The sequence below is a fragment of the Phycodurus eques genome, chromosome 5 (assembly GCF_024500275.1).
Source record: "Phycodurus eques isolate BA_2022a chromosome 5, UOR_Pequ_1.1, whole genome shotgun sequence".
Classification (NCBI taxonomy): Eukaryota; Metazoa; Chordata; class Actinopteri; order Syngnathiformes; family Syngnathidae; genus Phycodurus; species Phycodurus eques.
In genome coordinates, this window is record NC_084529.1 from 26010202 (window position 1) to 26031156 (window position 20955).

Below are 20955 nucleotides of genomic sequence, written 5' to 3' on the forward strand. Positions count from 1 at the left end.
CAGCTTCCACCACATGGTTCTCTGCTCTGCCTTTGTCTTCCTAATCATCCCTCCACCACCAGTCATCGTCCACACCACCATCCTATGCTGTCTAGCCACACTCTCCCGTGCCAATACCTTACAGTAGGTAACCTCCTTCAGATTACATCGTCTGTAATCCACCTGCGTGCTTCTCTACCTCTGCTCTTGTAGGTCACCCTATGTTCCTGCCTCTTCTGGAAAAAAGTGTTCACTATATCCATTTGCATCCTTTTTTTCAAAGTCTACCACCATCTGTCCCTCCAAGTTCCTTTCCTGGATGCCACTTACCAATCACTTCTTCATCACCCCTGTTTCCTTCACCAACATGTCCATTACAATCTGCACCAATCACGACTCTCTCGCTGTCTGGGATGCTCAGAACTACTTTGTCTAGCTCTTTCCAGAATTTCTCTTTCATCTCCAGGTCACAGCCTACCTGTTGGGCATCGCCACTAATCTCATTATACATAACACCCTAAATCTCAAATTTCCTCCTCATCACTCAATCTGATACTCTTTTCACCTCCAAGACATTCTTAGCTAACTCTTCCTTTAAAATAACCACTACTCCATTTCTCTTCCCATCTACACCATAGTAAAATAATTTAAATCCTACCGCTAAACTTCTAGCCTTACTGCCTTTCCACCTGCTCTCCTGGACACAAAATATATCAACCTTTCTCCTAATCATCATGTTAACCAACTCCTGAGATTTTCCTGTCATAGTCCCCACATTGTTCTAGGCTCTGTGCTTTCCTCAGCTCTTTCTGCCGAAGAACCCGCTTTCCACCTCTTCTTCTTCGACCCACAGTAGCTGACTTTCCACCAGCGCCCTGCAAGTTGATGGTGCCGGTGGCGGACGATGTTAACTCGGGCCACGACCGATCCAGTATGGAATTCTTTGGATGAACGCTCATATTTGTTTGGCCGGATGCACTTCCTGACGCAACCCTCTGCATTTATCCGGGCTTGGGACCGGCCTACAGTTTGCACTGGCTTGTGCCCCCCATAGGGCTGCATTACTCAATAAATACCATAACATCAAATTTTTCGTACGCGGGCATGTCTCTCCCAGCTGACTCTTGGGCGAGAGGCGGGGTACTGCCCGAACTGGTTGCTAGCCAACGGCAGGGCACTAGCGATGGGCACGGCCGTTCCTTTGAGTGTACTGAATCATGTGAATCGGTTCATGAAAAAGATTCGTTCACCGAATCATTCAAGTGCTTCCTCATTCAGTGAATGATCCATCCCTGAGGTTCACGGTTACGCAACATGTTCACCGAAGGAATATGCGTTGTTGTTGTCATGTATTGTAAATTAGGAAAGGCGGGGAGATTTAAAAAAAATAAATACATTTAAAAAAAAAAAAAAAAAATCAAATAATTTAAGACTTTTCAAATAATAATAATCTTTTCAAATCATTTTTACATTAAATGCAAATAGCATAGATTAATGGTAAATCTGCACCTCAAGCACATTAGTAAATATTTCCGCACAACATTTAGGTCAATTATTGCAAAATGTCTCATTTTTCAAACACTAAATCAAGCTAATCAGGAGTTAGCCAACAGGGACAAAACTTAGCAAAACTTGCAAACGCCTCAAATGTGTGCGGGAAGATGAACTTCAAATGCCAACCGAATGGAAATAATATGATAAATGTTCACTCATATCGTCATTTAAAAAAAGCTAGTAGCTACTGTAATGTTGAATTGGAATTACTCTTACCTGTGTATTTAACTAAATTTTAGTTTCAAGTTTGTGCGCATGTTCGATTTGTGGAATGTTTACGTGATTGGGCGATCTGTTGCTTCATCCAATCAGGAGACGGTCCAACAGAGGCGGATTTCCTATTGAAGATCATAAACTAAAGGACTACGCTTTTGCGTAAAATGGAGCACTAACATAGTTTGCCTTCAAAATGAAGCATACGATATATTAATCGACGTCTAGTTGTCCTCTTTGATATTTTGAAGGTTAAATAAATCAGACCTAAACTAAATTGCCTCTATAAAATAAACCGGCTCACTGCCCGTGCATTACTTTGAATCCAAAGACGTGTGCGGTAATGACTCAAGATGGCCAGCAGGTCGCAGCAAAGTTAAAAACAACAACAACCACAATTCACCTGCCCGAACGTGAAATTCTCTTGGGACCGAGACGTTTATGGCCAGACGACTAAAATGCTGTCATGTTCTAAAAATATTGAATTTATATTTAAATGTTGTTTGTTTCTTTATTTAGACGTGATTCAGGAACGGCAACATGTGGGGGGGAATGATATCAAAGCCTGGTAGACCGATTTTTGATGTTGAGGTGGATGTGAGGAGTGAATAGAAAAAATATTAACAGAATAAGAAAGTACAAGAAGCAAAACTGGTGTTTTGGACATCTGATGAGAAGAACTGAAGGATGGCATGTTGGAAGAAAAGTGATGCAGATGGAATTACAGGGGATTCAAAAAAACAAGGAAAACCAACAACCAGATGGAATGACTGTATTCAATCAGATCCAAAAGAGAAAGAAATGGATGAAAAGAGCACCTTTAACAGGAACATTTGGAGAAAGCTCATACAAAATTGCGAACTTGAGTAGTGAAAAGCCAGGAAAGGGAAGAAGACATAACGATTTTTAACACAACATTTCTTTTCAAGTTAAAAACACCATAGGGTGAAAGAAAAATGGTCATGTGCGTTCTTACTGCTATTCTTGCGTGCTGTGTACTGCAGATGGCCAACACAGGATATTACACACACCTAAACCATGTTCATGGCATAATGGTATCACAAGGCATCGACAGCTGGAAAATGCTAATAATCTGGTCTCCTTTCATATTGTAGTGAAGTAAGATATGTTATACAAACACTATCAAACTATCCTAAATATTGAACAGGTTGAACATTAATAATTGTTGGCCCGACCGTTTTCCAAGCAGATCAGCGAGGGAAAAAAATCACTTTTAACACACCCCACACCACAGGATAATACTCAGAGACGTCTGATAAGGTGTTTGCTTGAAAAGATAAAAAACCTGGCATGACTAGCGGTATTTTATAAAAAAAAAAACAACAACACAACCAGTTGACTCGTGTAGAGCAACTATGCCAGCATCAGCAAGCTTCGTCATTGGCTATTATTCAGTTCTGCATCACAATTACTGAGTCCGTGACTCGGCCCAACTCAGTGTTGACCATACACATAAGGATTTGTAAATAAACTTAACATTCACAATCGATCGCTAATGAAAAAAATCTCTCAACATACTTCACACCGCAGGGTAATCACTCAGGATAATCTTAAGAGACATCCAAAAAATCTCCCTTTGCTGACTTTGATATGAAGGGGTGAAAAAAGGCAAAAATTAGGCCCGATAATCGGTGTGTGTAATCTGCTTTAGAAGCACTTACATTTCCAAACTTCAAAAAACTAAGACAGCAGACACATATGAACACATTTCTGTTTTTATATTAGGAACATTAAATATAAAGGGTGGATTCGGAATAGTATTTGACACTAGTTGGGGTGGGGGGATTGAAAAACGCACAAGAAAATATACTTTTTTTTTTGGCCCCCCGACTCTACTTGTTGTTATCCCTGATGGTCACTTAATCAATGGGCTGCTCGGCTGTGCGGTCCATAGGCTGATGGTTCTGATGATGAGCCACTCCTTCTGGCCAGCTGTCACCACAATGCGCACACAGTCCACATCGAAGCCGATTTTGCGGTCCACGTCCTGGACCTCGACCCTGCCGCCTCTGAACTCCCCCAGAGTGATGTAGGAGGCGCACTGGCCATCCTGCTTGCCCTCCGTGCGTCTCTGACCCACTTCCACGGCACCATGACGGAGGATGTCATTCTGTCTGTCCTCGGAACCAGTGGCGATCTTGATCCTGCTGATCTTGGCAGACTTGTTGAAGACCACCACGAAGAAGTCCCCGGTCGACGGCGGCTTGCCCCAGAAGTACTCGTCCACGGCGCTGTAGGCCTTGGCGGCGGCGTAGCTCTCGAAGACGGCGATGTTGGTGTAGAGGCGGGCCGGCGGGTTATCGGGAATGTCTACCGCGTCCTCCTCGAAGTCGTCATCCTTCAGCTTGTTCTCGGCACCCTTGTAGGACGAGTAGTAGCCCATGTGCTGGAAGAGCGACGGCTTGAAGCGAATCACGTCCTTCTGGGCCAACAGGCCGCGGAAGTGGATAAGCAGCCAGTCGCACGGCATCTCCTGGTAGAACATGAGCAGGAAGTGCGCCAGGCGCGGCAAGTCCCGCGCGTGGTAGAGCTTCCCGATGTAGCCCAGCTTGGAGAACTCCAGCATCACCCAGTAGGAGCCCTCCCGGGAGGCGATCACCTTCTTCAGCGCCGTCAGGAAGTTACGAGAGCAACGCACGTCGTCCTCCAGCATCATGTAGAAGTCTGAGAGGTTGGTACAGAAGTTGAGCAGGAAAGCGTAGTCCACGTTCTGCTTGGAGCGGAAGCGCACCCGGTCCTCTGGGTCGTTGTAGTTCCTCTTCAGGCCGTCTAGGGACGGGTAGTACTCCTCGGGAGCCTGGATCACCAGTAGGCGACCGGCGATGATGTGGTGCGAGAACTTGCGGCTCATTTCCTGCAGCAGGTTCTCGCACCACAGCGAGTCGAAGTCGGCCAGGTGGACCACCACCACGATCTCCTTCAGCTCCTCGTAGCTGGACTGGTCGAAGATGGACTTGATGGTCTCCAAGAGGTAGTTCCCTCGTTTCCTCTTCACAGACGACAGCCCGATGGTCAGGTACTCTGACGACAAAAGGGAACAACGTATGTTGATCATATTTCGACCGTTTCACAGTGAAGATTTCTGAGGACAGAAAGCTAAATCTGGGCCTACATGGTACAATTTGTTACTTTTACATTTGCTGCAAATATAAAGACTCAAACCCTGGCGTGCACCAAACAAATGCAATGTAGCCGATGGTCAGGTACTCTGATGCCGATGGTCAGGTACTCTGATGATGACAAATCACACAACATCAACTATCCAAGCAACATCATCACAGCAAGAAAGACCCACTTTTCCGCGCCAGAGGGAATCCCGCCAGGTAGCGGTACGTCACATTGATGATCCCCGAGAAGTTGGACAGGTTTCTGAAGGTGTGGATATATCGCTCAGAGTTGGCGGGATGCATCAACGTCTCACCCAGCTGGTGCTTTTCTGCATCCTGTTGGGGAAAAGAAATAAACTAAAAATAATAATCACACTATTTTGGTGAAAAACATTTCATTAATAATAATGAAAAAATTAAAACACGATTTTAATGATTTTATGGACATGGCTAAAACAGGGCCCAGTGACGCACTTTGGAGTCCGGCATGAGTCGGCCCTCTCCCACGACATAAGAACTTTTGCGCCTTCGTTTGCATCAGCAGTTATCCAGCGCAATCGCAATATGCAATTAGCTCGCTAGCAATGCCTACACCCCGAAAGTTTATTTTCCCAGAGGACACTGCCTGGCACTTATAACACTCACCAGCACGTATCTATCCATGTCTAAGTAGAGGTTGAAGAGCAGCAGGAAGGCAACCAGGAAGCCCAGCAGAGGCAGCATGGATCTCTTCCTCAGACACCTCATCTTGTCTGCAGACTTCCACGTCAACCTCAGCATGCCGCCTCGCACTACCGGGAATCAGGACAAGGAATTCCACGTTAGTCATTCATGCTCATCATCAGTTTTCTTGTGCGGGGCGGAGCTAAGCGCTCTGCCTTCTGTTGATTGGGCGATGGCCGCCTCTACGTTACGATGCGTTTGTGTCACAGTGGAAATGGGATTTACGGGTACTGAAGGGTACCCGTAAATCCAAAAGGGTACTGTGCCAAACCACACAGGTGATCCACCAAAATGAAAGTTCTTGGCCAAAACCGAAAACGAGGAAACCAAGGCCGAAAACCTGCTGTATTTATGTAATCAGATACAAATATTTAATTCAATTCAGTGTCAATTATGTCGCGCCAAATCACAATAAAGGTTGTGTCAGGGCACCTTACACATGGAGCAGGTTGAAGACCACACTCAAAAATAATTCTGCATACTGTTCAATTGCATAACATATTTACTCTATAATTGTAATCGTAAATACATTTTGGCTTCAATATTTGTTATTTGAATGCATTTATTGCATCAGCCTCGTCATGGTGGACGCAGTTTCAGCCTGAATCTAAGTACAGTATATGAGATTTCAGCGTGTCATCGTTAAAAGAAAAATCTGTCTATGGACTAATTATCCTTTCCCGATTCTGTTTTCAACCATAGTAAAGAAAGCAAGTCTTTTAAATGACATTAATCAGATCTCAAAACTCAAAATTAAAAGTTAGCACAATTTTTCATCATTAATCTGCCTGGAACAAAAAAAGTCAGGGCCAACAATTGCAACTGTTAAATCTTATCACTATTTAAAGCGGCGTACACACACATACAATCATGTCAAATTTGAGCATCAAAGCCCGACTGTTGGATGTCTCTAAAAATTATCCTGACCAATCAGGCCTATCTGTGTGTGGGGTGTGTTAAGAGGGTTTTTCCTCCTGATCTACCGGAAAACGGTCCGCGCTGACTATCCAACTATCCATCCATCCATCCATCCATCCATCCATTTTCTGAGCCGCTTCTCCTCACTATGGTCGAGGGCGTGCTGGAGCCTATCCCAGGTGTCATCGGGCGGGAGGCGGGGTACACCCTGAACTGGTTGCCAGCCAATCGCAGGGCACATACAAACAAACAAACATCAGCACTCACAGTCACACCTACGGGCAATTTAGAGTCTCCAATTAATGCATGTTTTTTGGGATGTGGGAGGAAACCGGAGTGCCCGGAGAAAACCCACGCAGGCACGGGGAGAACATGCAAACTCCACACAGGCGGGGTTGAACCCCGGTCCTCAGAACTGTGAGGCTGACGCTCAGACGTAGTCGTAATCGAACCAAATTTGGGCCTGATTCCCTGCCACTTCTGATCATAGTCAGCAAAAGTGTGATTGGATATCTCTGGAAGAGGATCCTGAGCAATTATCCTTTGGTGTGGCGGCGTGTCAAGAGGGATTTTCCCTTCCTGGTGTGCCCAAAGACCAGTCGTGCCGACATTTGTAAATGTCAAACGTCAATATTAAAAAGGTGCAGTACACTCAAATTTGAGCCTCGCTCCCTCCCACTTCTGATCTAAGTCAGCAAAAGCGCGTTTATTGGATGTCTCTGAAGGACGATCCTGAGTGATTATCCTGTAGAGTGGGGTGTGTTGAGAAGGATTTTACCCTCCTAATAATCATGGAAAAACAATCGACACAAACAATTGTAAAACAAACATACCGCTAATAAGGCCAAACTTGAGCATTCACCCCCCGCTCAAAGTAAGTAAAGGCCTTATTATCCTGTGTTTAGTATATTCTTCTGTGATGTGGGGTGTGTTAAGCGTGATGTTTTTTTCCCTCCGCAATCTACATGGAAAAAGGTGGAAAAATTGCCAGGTTGACACAGGATCCCGCAATGAGATGCTGTATCTGGAGTGATGATTGGCAGGTCCACTTTGAGGGTGTTTACTTATGCTAATTGGAGCAATTGCAACTCAAAAGGAAATCAGGCTGAATCATTTTGTGTCACTTTTGGAAAGAACTTTCAGAAGAAAACTAACAGGAATAGAACATTTTAAACTAATATAATGTTCATGTGCAGTTGAGAAATGTTTTTTTCCCCTTGTTGTTTATCTCCTCTGACTGAACGCAAACCTCGCACGATTCTGTGGTCGCTCGCAATACATTTATATGGAAATTAAGTCACGTCCATGAATGAATAAAGCCGCTTGTGTTGACTCGACTTTATGATATCTCTGCCATCTTGTTTGTTTTATATCTTTGCTTCTGCCTCCATCCGATCATCATCTTCTCCTACTTATTGATGACAATGGCGGGCGGGTCTGAACGCCAATCATCTTTTTTGCGTTTAATGGTGGAAAAGGGAGCCAGCGTCAAGGTGCCCTTCATAGAGACGTTTAATCCCGGTTTGCGTGCCGAGCGACACGTGCAGGACCCCTGCACTCTCAGCACAGACTCATCAAGATGGATGACACACTTGCTGTAAACGCGACTCATGTGAGGTGATTGATGCTTTGGCTTTGCTTTGACTTTGCGGGCTGTCGGCTCACTGCGAGAACGCATCAATAACGTGTTGAGCCTCTGCTACGACATGGACGCACACAACACTGTGGACGGGGCCCGTCGATCTACTGGAATGCTAAGTGTCGCTAAAGACACTGTCTCCACAAAACGCAAGATCTGAGGCAGACCAAATAGGAACAAAAAAGTTCCCCAGAACGTAAACATTGCGGAGCAACCCCGGCAGTCGACTGGAATTCTAATAATTACTAAAGATGCGCCCTGTGCGATCACACACTTCGCAAAACGTAAGATCGGAGGCATGCTGGGTGGAAATACATTGCTGAAACATAAAGATGGATGCACATGACTTTGTGGAGCGATCATAGTCTACAGATGAATGATTATTGTTAACGACACTGTCACGATATAATCTAAGACTGGAGGCAGACTCAGCCGAACAAATAAGTCATGGAGCTCCCTGGAACATACAGTAAACATGGACACACACATCAATGTGGCGCGGCCGACTTGGCAAACTAATACAGTAAGTCGCCGGAACCTAAACATCATGGTGCAATCACATGTCAGAATCTAAAGGAACCCTGAGAGACTCTTGTTATTCAAATGAAACATCCTGGTTGGCCGTTATTCAGCAGGCCTCGGGGCAGAGGACTAAATAATGTGGGTCAGAGCAACCACTGCCGAGGAGCGTCTATCCTCATTAGCGTCAGCTACAGCAGCCTCGACCGCTCCACGTTAAACACTCCGCACCGCATTGACTCCAACCAGCAGGGTTACTCTGATCAATATGGCATGGAGGTGAAAACAGGAGTTCAGAACATTTACATGGAGGCAGGGTATCCCCTGGACTGCTGGCCAGCCAGGGTCAGAGCATATATAGACATACAACGGACTGGTTTCCAATCAATGTCTGCCTACATTTAGGCTACGTTCACACTGCAGGGTATGATACCCAATTCGGAGTTTGTGTTAAGTCTGATATTTTTATGTACCAACCAAAACCAACTGCTGTCTACCTTTGGCCAAGGTACAGCGAGGGACCCTGGTTAAAGTAAACCATTTTCAACTCAAAAGAAAAACGTTTATGGAGGGAGAAGTGCCAGCATACTCTCTCTCCAATTCAATAGATGGTTTTCAAATAAATTGGATTTTTTTTATTTGTTGGACTATTATTTGGAAATAGCACAGAGAGTAATGATTTGATTCCGATTTGGAAGTTATTCGTTACTGTCAATACGAATAGCGAATCAGATTTTAGAGGGCGAGTCTGAGCCCGAGCATTGACAAAGGACTGGTTGCCAGTCAATGTTAGGGCACATTCAGACGAACAATATGCTACGTGCTGATGAATGTTATTGCACATAAAAATTGGTCGCCTCCCAATGTCAGACCACATACTAATAATAATAATAATAATAATATCACAACTAGACACACAAAGGAGTGGTCACCACACAATGTCAGGGCACTTAGAGACAAACACGCATTCACACTCACATTCACACCTATGGACAATTTAGAGTGTAAATTGTCCATGGGTGTGAATGGAGAGTCTAAATTGTCGGTGTGTATGAATGCAAGTGAGATGTTTATTTGTTTATATGTGCCCTGCGATTGGTTACAGACCGGTCCGAGGTGTACCCGCCTCTTGCCCAAAGTCAGCTGGGATAGGCTCCAGTTCACCAGTGACCCTAATGAGGAAAAGTGCTACAGAAAATGGATGACTGGATGACAGTTAACAATGTTAAAAAACGAGAAGCGCGGGATACACGTGAGCCAACAACGGTGTCAGAACCGAACATTCTCATTCACGCTTCCATGCGAGTAGGTTTCACAAACGTGTGAGGAAGCAAACATGACCCATTTTCCCGTTCAATGCGGAGAGGCTGCTTTTTAAAATGCAGCGTCCTCGCTCTGATGGCCTTTGGCTGCTTTTGCGAGCATCTCGTCACAGGCGTTGTGCTTTGTATATACGCTACAGTGAACATCTGCTATTGTGAATATCGACTACATTGTACAATGCCGTTCCCGCCACAAATCAGAATCGTCTTTATTTGCCAAGTATGTCAAAAAACACACAAGGAATTTGTCTCCGGTAGTTGTAACCGCTCTAGTACGACAATAGACAGCCACTTGACAGACAGAATATACTTTGGAGATTGGAGACATAAATGTATTGGGGATGCATTGCAATAAAATGTGGAATTGATTTCGATGCCACATGACTCACTGCTTAAATAAAACTTTTTGTGCCACTACAAAAAGTGTAGTCCTCAGGGCGTGACCATCACACACAAAATATTTGGCCTCGCTAAGTTATTAGTTTCCCGATTCCTGGCGATTCATCAAACTCTGCCCACAGGCAATGACAATATCATTTTCTTAATGCAGCGTCACCAATCTGTCTAGTACAAGTGCTTTAAATCTTGTAGCAATTGGACGAAAGCACAAGGACAAATTGGTCTTTTCAAGTGCCTTGAAAATGGCCAAAATCAACCTAAGGCCAAACCAAAATAGCAGACTTGCTGTGTCTCTTAGGCCATGGATTATTAAGACTATTTTGTGGGTCCACTCATGATAGTCATGCCTACCAAATTTCATGTTGTCAGTGTAATTGTCTTCAATTACTACATTTTAAGTAAAATTCCAGGGCGCACGATTGAACCAATAGCGAAAATTTGCTAAATTGTCCATTGCAAACCAAAATGGCAAACTTCCTGTCTTTTCAGGCATGGCTTCTTGAGCCTTTTTTGTGCGTCTACTCATGATGGACATGTCTACCACATTTCATGTTGCTTAATAAAACTGGCTTCAAGAGCCGAATTTTCACCGAATTTTGAAGTGCTTCACTGAACCAATAGTGAGGCATCAAATTTTGCTGCCATGCTCTTCCCACCAACAATGACAAAAACTGTAATGTTTCACAATTTAGCGTGATCCATCTGTCTAGTATAAATGCGTTAAATTTGGTAGCAGTTGTTATCTTCTGTTTCTGGCAGATTGTTCTCACAGGTGTACCTAATGAAGTGACCAGTGAGAGTCTAATCCAAGGGTGCTCAAGGGACAGATGTGATTTTTGAAAACAAATTAAATGTCTACGTAAAATAATTGATTTCAGTAATTGTAAAATGACATTTATAATTTAGTTATTTATCAAAAAAATTATACTTAATTTAAATTATGCTAAATAGTTCATTCTATTTGAATGCATTTTCATTTTAAAATATTATTTATAATAGATTAACCAATTGTTGAATTACACAAACTCAAAATATACACATGTAAAATTTGAATTCTTCATTTACTATACTATAATTTTTGTTAAGAAAAAACAACTGACCAATTGAAATTGTTTGTATTAATTCTAAAATAATTAATTATAAATGCATTCATTATAATTTATTAAAAATTAATTATTTCATAAAATACATTTTTTAAAATAGATTATTTTATCAATATTTATTGTCAGCGGCACGATGGCCGACTGGTTAGCGCGTCAGCCTCACAGTTCTGAGGAGCGGGTTTCAATCCCCGGTCCCGCCTGTGTGGAGTTTGCATGTTGTCCCCGTGCCTGCGTGGGTTTTCTCCGGGCGCTCCGGTTTCCTCCCACATCCCCAAAAAATACATGAATTGGAGACTCTAAATTGGCCCTAGGTGTGCATGAGAGTGTGAATGGTTGTTTGTTTGTATGTGCCCTGCGATTGGCTGGCAACCAGTTCAGGGTGTACCCCGCCTCCTGCCCGATGATAGCTGGGATAGGCTCCAGCACGCCCGCGAACCAAGTGAGGAGAAGCGGCTCAGAAAATGGATGGATGGATGGATATTTATTGTCATTAACAATGAATCAAATTAACGTATTAATTACATATTAAATACATAAAACAGAAAACATAATTAAATACATTAAAATTTACAGATTGTTGAAAAAAAAATATTACAGCACTCTTGATAATGTAAATGTGGGCCGAAATAAAGAATAGAGCGGGCCATACCTTTCCTACCCCGACTCTAATATGCAATTTTATCAAGTAATCTGCTACGTCAAATCACTTTTTGGCCACAATCTGCATCAGTATGTGCTGCTTTGAAATGCAAAAATGTGCGAACGCTGACGCAGTCTCTCCAAGCAACGTGTGTGTGCGTATGTGTGTGTGTGTGTGTGTGTGTGTGTGCATGCGCAATCATCAGCGAGTAAACAGCCGGTCGTCGGTCCTCCCACTCAGAGACTTTTAAAGCAACTGCCGGCTTGTATGTGTTTACTTATTCATCAAAAGGTGTTGGAGGATGAAGGAGGAGGAAGGGGAAGCATGCAGTTAGTTTCGCTGTTTCCAGCAATTACTCTCATCCCGCTGATGCATGAGGGAGTATGTCTCTTTAAAAATGGATGCTACCCCACACAAGACTTGGACTGTGATGGCCAAACAGTGAAAATAAATGCCTCTGTCGTCATTGGATCTATATCAAAATATAACCGCTTCTTCGACACCCTGGCCAAAAATCCAATTGATGTAATCATTGGGTGTAATTTTGGCATAATTGTTTTACTGTTAGTAAGCAAGTACTGAATTAATAAAATAAGTAAGTAAAGAGCAACAATTAAAAGATAATTGATCACGTTACTGAGGAAAGAACCAAAAATGAATGCTCAAATCTGCACTATAATTGCTATCACCACAGTCGTAGGCGTAGCTTCTTTTTGGTCCGGTTTTATATTAACATAATTATCTAATAATCTAACTAACATCTTTTTTATTGATCTCTTAATTTTGGCGTAATTCTGTTACTAACTAATCTATCAGCCAATCTACCTAACAATGAACCAACCCACTAACTGCAATCAAAACATGATTGCTCAATATACTGAGGTGACAAAAAAAAAAAAAAAAGAAAAAAATGCTGCACCTTTATTTGGATCTGTACCAAAATGTAAACATTTCTTCTTTAGTCCAGCCTAATTCATAGACTAACAAACTAACAGCAATCGGAACATAATTGCTCCCTTTTTACGGAGGTAAGAAACAAACAAAAAATGAATGCCCCGATCTCCACCTTCATCCAGACTGGCACCAAAATGTAAAATGTTTTCCAGCCGAGTGTACTTTTTTTGTGCGTAATTCTCCATGTGTTGCGCGCGTCCACTCAAGGAAGACTGCTGTGTCTCATGAATAATTCACAAGGAGATGGAGGAGGAGCTTCTTTGTCTGACAGGGAGACGACAATAAAGATATTTTATTTTATGAGAGCTGCTTTCTGGTCCATCACAGCTGCGGGATATGACATCACCAGGAACGTGCCAATCATCCATGAATATAGGCGAGGTGGTTTGATGTCAAAGTGACACTCGGCTGTTTGTCATTGAGGACATATGACAATGTACGCTAATGGAAGGAAGTGGGGGTACAGGTGGAGGTACAAGAGGGAAATACCGGAGACATTAGGGGAGAAGCAGACAGCAGTAAAGAAATATCAAGTAAAATAAAGTATGATTGCTACTTTGGGAGCTTTGCACCGTGAAAAGTGAGAAGATGATGCGAGGGAAGATGCTGGTCTCCATGGCGACAAGCCCGTTAATAGAAGATATACTCTCCATGTTGCTCACATTCAGGGATGACACCTCCTGCTTGACAACATCTCAGCGACCTTAAGCATCTTTGGAGATGGTTTGAAAATCAATAGGGTCCTTGAGAAGAACAACTGAACGCTCACTACTTGGGTCAGGAGGTAAAAATAATAGAAATCAATAGTGTCATGGCATAGGTTTTATTTATACAATATTGCTGAGTTTTTGTATCACTGAAATGCAATGATTCCCTGTATTTAATGCTGATAATTATTCTATTGGTAGGGCTTGGTCACATGACGTGCAAACATGAAGTGTTAGCAAGAAAGCATTTTGCAACACATGCCAGCAGCATTGCTATCTAGTGGAATAGTTTTCCCGTGATGTCTGCACCTCTGGACGCCGCCGCCATACTGGTCGACGCATTGTTTTGTTACGATGTTTATTGGGTGTTTGAATAAATAAATTTGATAGCCAATGCCAAAAAATGCTGAATTACTGTACGGTGTTTGGCTGCAACAACACAGACGGGAGTGACACTCGTTTCACCGTTTACCGGCACCAATTCACCGGAATCACAGCAAGAAGACTGCACGTTTGTAAAGGAAAAGACAGAGATTGTGGCTTCCACGAATCAGCAGAGCTGATCTCATGACGACCAGATAGCCTTAACACTTAGCAACGTTAGCAAATGTATGTTACATACAGTACATATCTCGATTTCCAATGTTTACATTTTAGTTCATTACTCAGAAGTAACACACATTGAGAAAATATCTATTTTATGTTGGAGATCGGTCCATTGCTGCTATGATATTATATTAAACGTACTGTATATACAGAGAAATGGCGGCTGACTCCCACCATGCTAACCGCTACCTAGACTTGAGTTTACTGCTAGGCAAAGTTAATGAGGCCAAGCTGTCAACGATGTCATTAAATCAAACATTCTGGGTTTTATTTCTTGCTCATCTCGGTACAGCTAGGTAGTGAGGTGTTTTTGAATTGTTTTGGGATCATAGTTGGTTTAAGATGGCCACTTAGTCATTGTGTCACGTCTTTGCCACTGCATCTAAACTTTCTGTATACCAGTCAACTTTTTAGCCCTCCTCTTAGCACATCAAAGGAGTTTGGGAAATTTATTTCATGGCTCATATTAACTGATTAGCGTTACACAGAAAAAACAAGTCGATCTAATAGTCTTTCAATTTCCAGCCTAACATCTCCTCCCGAGCTTGACCTCCTTAGTGTTAGCTAAGTGTGTTAGCCAAGTAATGCCAACGTAAACATAACAGATCATACGCAAGTTGCATATGGTCATTGCATCTATTTGATGTATATTTCCAATTTTAGAAAATCTACAATAAGTATAAGTGTATTCTGAAGTCAAAACAGTAAAACCTCAACCTCAAAAACCTCAACCTTTCATCCGCGATATCTGGTCATTTTAGAGCACCACCAAGTGATCCAGCGCGGGAATCTATGTGATAGTCACAAAATACTGACTGCATAACAAAATAAATATTGACAAATATAGCAAGATGTGTCAGAGGTTGATAGGCTTAATCAGCATTCTGTCATCTACTCTTGTAGTGGCTTGGGTCGAAATGACTTTTTTTTTTTTTTTTTACAAAAAAATAAATAGTTGTGGATAATAGCTTTAATCTCACATCCAATGATTCACTTTATCATTAACTTTAGCTATCTGTTGAAATTGCACCTCGCCATGTGTGATGGGACAGAATAAATAGGTTTCTTTCTGTAAAACAGGTTTCAAAACCTTTTGACCAGGAACCAAAGTCCACCATCACGAGTCAGATAGCCTTTAAAATTAACAGTGAGCTTGTCTAGCCCTCTAGAGTTGAGAACCAATATCAAAATCAGTAGGCACAAAAAAATAAAAATAAATAAATCAAGGGGCACAAAGCCTTGAAATCTTGTGATAGCCCCAAAAATCAAAGGGGATCTATTTATGTATGCATTCAGTAATGGAAAAAACATGGGGGGAATGCAAGGGCTGGCGAGAATGCACATGGACAAGCACAATTGGATTATTCAAGTAGGTTATTAAAAATAATAATTTTGCAGCTTTAGATCTTGCTGATCCTCACAGATTAAAACAGGAATGACAGCAAAAACTTGAGGATGGGATTACAAATATACAGCAAGACCACATATTATTTAACATTTAAAATTACAGTATGACTTTGCTTTAAAAGATAGATTTTTTTAGAAAGATGGGTTGAATACCAGCATGAATATGTGCCTGGAATGTTGATAGTTTCACTTGAATATTCTTGACAAAAATCATTTTTGAGGGGATTTGGGGGAGAACAAGATTAGAGCTGCCAAATGCGAATCAAGAGGCTTTTTGCTGCTTTTTTCTCCCCGCTGCGCGTTATAAGAAGATTACAACGTGACATGCGATTGATGGGATAAATCCTCCTCTCTCTCACACACGCACGTGCTCACACACACACACTTTTAATTAAAACAAAAACAAAAAAACCCGACTATTTTATCAACTGAAAACTGCAAAGACCACACCGCATTGAACGACTGCAATCTTTGTAATGTTTTATTTTTTTTTAAAGAGGTCTAGGGGCAGCAAGAAAAACAGAGCGCTGCAAGAAAGTGGGTACACACATTATTTGTTACCATCTTTTTAAACTAAAAACTGCCAAATCCCCAGTGCACTGAAAGCATCATTGGCGGCAACAGATTTACTGTATGTACCAATTTTATCCAAGAGCAGCAAGAAAAACAGCGACTGTGGAATGCCAAGTCATACTGCGGCGTATATGGCGGCATCCACACACACGCACACTTCCTGTCCAATATACAGTACATGCCTAAACACTATCACTACCATATTTTAAACTGAAAACTGTGCAAAGCAAGCCTCATTGAACGCATCATTCGCAGTGACGGAATGTGCTGTATTTTATCCAAGAGCAGACTGAGGGCAACAACAACAACAAAACAGAGCGCTGAAGTGGCAACAGCGGAGACTGTGGAGTGTAACACCGCAGCGTCCAGCGGTAAGGCACGACAACAGGATTTAGTCATTGGTGCCTTTCATGCTGCCTGAAAAAAAAACAGGACATTTTCAGCCTTCTCAGCTGGAATCACAGAATTCAACAATACTGGAACAGAGGTGGGAAGTTAACATCCGACATTCACGCCTTTTGTTTGTGGCTGTCCGACAAATACTTTACGACTCAGGGGTGTCAAACTCAAATTCACGGTGGGCCAAAATTAAAAACCGTCGCGGGCCAAACTCAATATTTAATGAAAAATCACTGGGTTGTGCATGTTTCCCTTCTCTCAATAAATGTAGTGTTAAAGTTTATCATATGACAACAAACTTAAATTTTGATTAAACACTGAATTTGGAATAAACAAACTTTAATATTATAAACACGAGAAATGAAATTTGTGATAAAAGGTATCAATGGTATTTGTTTGTTGTTTTGTATTTAAATAGATAACATGAATTCTTCTGTCTCTCCATCTTCTATTTTTCTATCTCCAGCTACCTTTCTTTGTGATGTAAATCTTTTTTAAAAGGCCAACAACAAAACATCCCCAAAAAATAAGAATGTTCTTCAATAAAAATCTAAACTTCAAACTATTAACAGTCCCTGCCGAGGAGTTGATAAAGGGCATTTAAAAAAAAACTTATTTTCATGACCATAGGGCGCACCGTATTAAAAGGCGCAGTCTCAGTTACGGGGTCTATTTCTGTATTTAACACATACGTAAGCCGCACCGCACCGTATTATTGGGCGCAGGCACGGTAAAACATACGCTAGCTTAAAACATACGGTAGGATGCATGCACGCTAAAATAATGTTTTTAAAAAGGCAGCGGGAGCAAAACTGAATTCGGTTGTATTGTATTGAAGTATTTAGCAATGTACTCACAGTATTTTTTTAATCAATCCTCATCCACAAATCCATCAAAGTCCTCATCTTTTGTATCCGAAAAGAACAGGGGCAAGTTCTCAATCAAACACGCCAGGTTCGAGTCAGTCTCGTTGCCGTGCGAAAGCTCGAATAAGAATCCACAATCCATTCACAAATTGTGGCGTAACTCGCCCGGCGCTGCCTCCTAGTCTTAGTAAAGCTGTGTTCGCCATCTGTCATCCATGGCTCCCACGCCGCTCACTTCACTTTGAACGCCCTGTCCGGATGTCCAGCGGATGTCCAGCGGTTCGTCAAACCTCCCGGAATGATGGCAAGCCCCGAATTATTGCACTCAGTCGAATGGTGACTGTAGAGACGCTTCTCCCGGCTGTTCTTTGCTCATTAATCCATTGCTCAAGTTGGTCTTCCAACTCGCGCCACCTCGCCTTGTTTACGCATTTTGTTTTTCTTTTTTTCCCCGCGTAAACTCAACGTTGTCTTCTTGACTCGGCGAAGCTCGTTTTCCCGCTTCCTCCACTTGCGAACCATGGATTCGTTGATCTTGAATTCTCTCGCGGCCGTGGCTGCTCGATTCCCATGTTCTTCTGCGTAACTGTCAGCTTGCAGTTTAAACTGTGCTTCATAAGCGTGTCTGTTCGTAGGTGCCATTTTCGGGGGTCCTTAGCAAAACCGATGTAATTTTGTGTTTCAAGCATAAAAACAAAAATCTGATAAATAAATAAAACACGCCTGCGTGGGGGCGTGGCCTTAGCGTCCTACTTCATGCACTCCCCCGTCCTCAGCCACGTCCGCTTTTCCTCTCTGTAGGCAGCGTGTCGGCAGGAAATGCTCAAAAAAAAAAAAAAATAAATAAATAATAATATTTTTTTTTTAAAAAGTCAAGCGGAGTGCTCATCACACAACAACATTTATAGATGTTGGAACTCGGTGCACACATAAGGCGCCCCGTCCATTTTGGAGAAAATTTAAGACTTTTAAGTGCGCCTTATGGTCGTGAAAATGTGTTATATTATATAAATAAATATATATAAAACGTGTTATATTCTTTTTCTACAGTCACATTGCTCCGCCCATGACAGACAGGTCTGTCTTTTACTTTAGTGAACAGACAATCTGACTCCCACCTGTCTTGGAACTTAACCGTTTTCCATCTTTGGTTTGGCCATATTTGTGTACATTTTTATCGAGGAGACTGCTAGCATAGTTGCTAACGACTGCAACAGAAAGGGAAATGGCGCTCGCCGGTCTAGACTGATCTGTCAACACACTAGCAAAGCATTCTGGGATTTGTAATATTAGTGCCGCATGTGCTATGTACTGGCTGGCCAGCTCTAATACACATTTGATATGGTCTTGCGGGCCAAATATAATTACATCGTGGGCCAAATGTGGCCCCTGGGCCTGAGTTTGACATACATGCTTTACGTCATACCAGACAGCCCTGATGCTGTGTGATAGAGTTTTAAGCCCACTTTCACACAGCCGGCAGTGGACTGAATGCGTGACACTGTTTTGACTTCGCCGACTGAAAGAGTCTTAAGCGCCTTCAACTGGATTCTGTGTAAAATGCAAAGGCAACATTCCGGAAAGTGTTCATTTCTCCGCAGAAAGATCAAGGGCAAGATCACGGACTGGACCGCAATAGATCTGGAATTATGTCATGTCAAGGCCTCCAAAATCCATATTTCAATCACCTTTTGGCTTCAGCGAATGTCTAAAAATAGAGTGCTACTATATCGAGTTTATGCACCATTTGACGGAAGAATTCCGAGGTGTATTTCCGGCTCTACTCTCAGCCTGCGAGGCGAGGATGAGCAAAAGCTCATCAGCTCCGCCTGCCAACACTTTCTTCTTTTGATCAGGTAATATCCCTCCACCGCTCTTTCATCCTTTCGCCTGCGCCGTGTATTCCCGCCTTTCACCGCCACGGCCAGGATAATGAAGTCTGCCGGGACGCCCGCTGGCCTTCCTCACCACCCCCGCGCCTTTAGTGGCGCAATTAAACGAAGCTAACTATAGTCTACTGGGAAACGTGTTTGACTGATTTGCAGCCATGAAATGTGGCAAAAGAAGAATCCTATTGATTTTAAAGAGCCATTTCAAAGGCTCAGATATTAGAAACTCCAACAAGAATCCTATTGATTTTAAAGGACTTTCTAAAAGAGAAACAATTAAATAAAATTAAAGGGGAACAAACGTAAAATGTACTTTGTTAATCACATGTATTCAAATTAAAAGAAAAGTGACAGTCATTTCAGTTCATTTCAATGAGGAAAATTGATTTGGTAAACGAGTGCACTAAGAGATGAATTATGAACGAATTCAACTCGCAAGTTAAGGTACCGCTGTCGAAATAAGATTACCGCTATCATGACTTAGCCAAAAGGTAAGCAGCGCTACCCGAGTTTTGTTGGATGCACAGATTAGTGTTGGCTAACATCGTTAGCTTCTGCAAAGCAGCACTTACTTGATTGCTTGGAGAAGTTGTTTACATCAGAGATTCCCAACCACTGTACTGCGCACATTAGTGTGTGTGTGCCCTGGGAAAATATAAATCCATCCATTTTCTATGCACATTATCTTGGTCAAGGTCACGGGGGACCTGGAGAGTAGTCGAGCTGACTTTGGGCAAATGGCAGACTGCACCCTGGACTGGTCGCCAGTCAAGGCACACATATAGAGACAGACAGCCGTTCACTCTCACATTCAAACTGTCACTGAGTGGGAAATGAACCACGCTGCCGGTAACAAACTCAGATCTAATTTTACTTAATTGATCGAAAAATTATTATAATGTATCTTTAGTCACATGCCAACGATATATATATAGTGACAGGCAGAACAATGAAATCCTTCCGCTAGATGACAGAACATACAATTAACCTGTGCATCCTCATGCTGCCATTTATGCAAGAGAACAATAACCTTGTGTCCAAATTTCAAATTGAGTAACTAAATTTGTGAGTAAATTTAGACAAACTCATTATTAATTCAGTCTGTCTACTTTTTGAGACATTTTTGTTTTAATGATAATATGTGCATTGACTCAATAAAGGTTGAGAAATACCGGCAATCTATGCTGTGCTGGCGGTGGGAGCTTGCGGGGATATATGGGTTTGGTTATGCGTGTAGGTGCTGCTTTCAAAGAGTTAATGTGGTTTTTTTTGTTGTTCTTATTTTTTGGATATTGGAGGGACCATCAAGAATCCCATTGATTTTACACAACTTTATAAAGAAATACCTGAGGCCGTAGCTTCAATTCGGTTGCGTCAAATTTCTGCCACTTTTTTAAATTTTTTATTAAAATGGCAT

General features: G+C 42.2%; 1 protein-coding gene across 3 annotated transcripts in view; it reads right to left on the reverse strand.

Moving 5' to 3' along the window:
* Positions 1-2300: 2300 nt before the first annotated feature.
* Positions 2301-20955, reverse strand: part of LOC133403379 (alpha-1,3-mannosyl-glycoprotein 4-beta-N-acetylglucosaminyltransferase C-like) — a 29314-nt gene continuing 10659 nt past the window's right edge. Inside the window, exons 1-4 of one of the 3 annotated variants that reach the window (XM_061678346.1) lie at positions 17641-17883; positions 5520-5665; positions 5063-5210; positions 2301-4788 (exon numbers count right to left, since the gene is read on the reverse strand). In XM_061678346.1, the coding sequence (XP_061534330.1) occupies positions 3623-4788; positions 5063-5210; positions 5520-5654 (1449 nt within the window). In that variant the 5' untranslated portion in view covers positions 5655-5665; positions 17641-17883 and the 3' untranslated portion in view covers positions 2301-3622. Of the gene's footprint in view, positions 4998-5062; positions 5211-5519; positions 5666-17640; positions 17884-20955 lie in introns of those variants that run through there. The other 2 variants (XM_061678345.1, XM_061678347.1) reach the window with 2 other exon arrangements.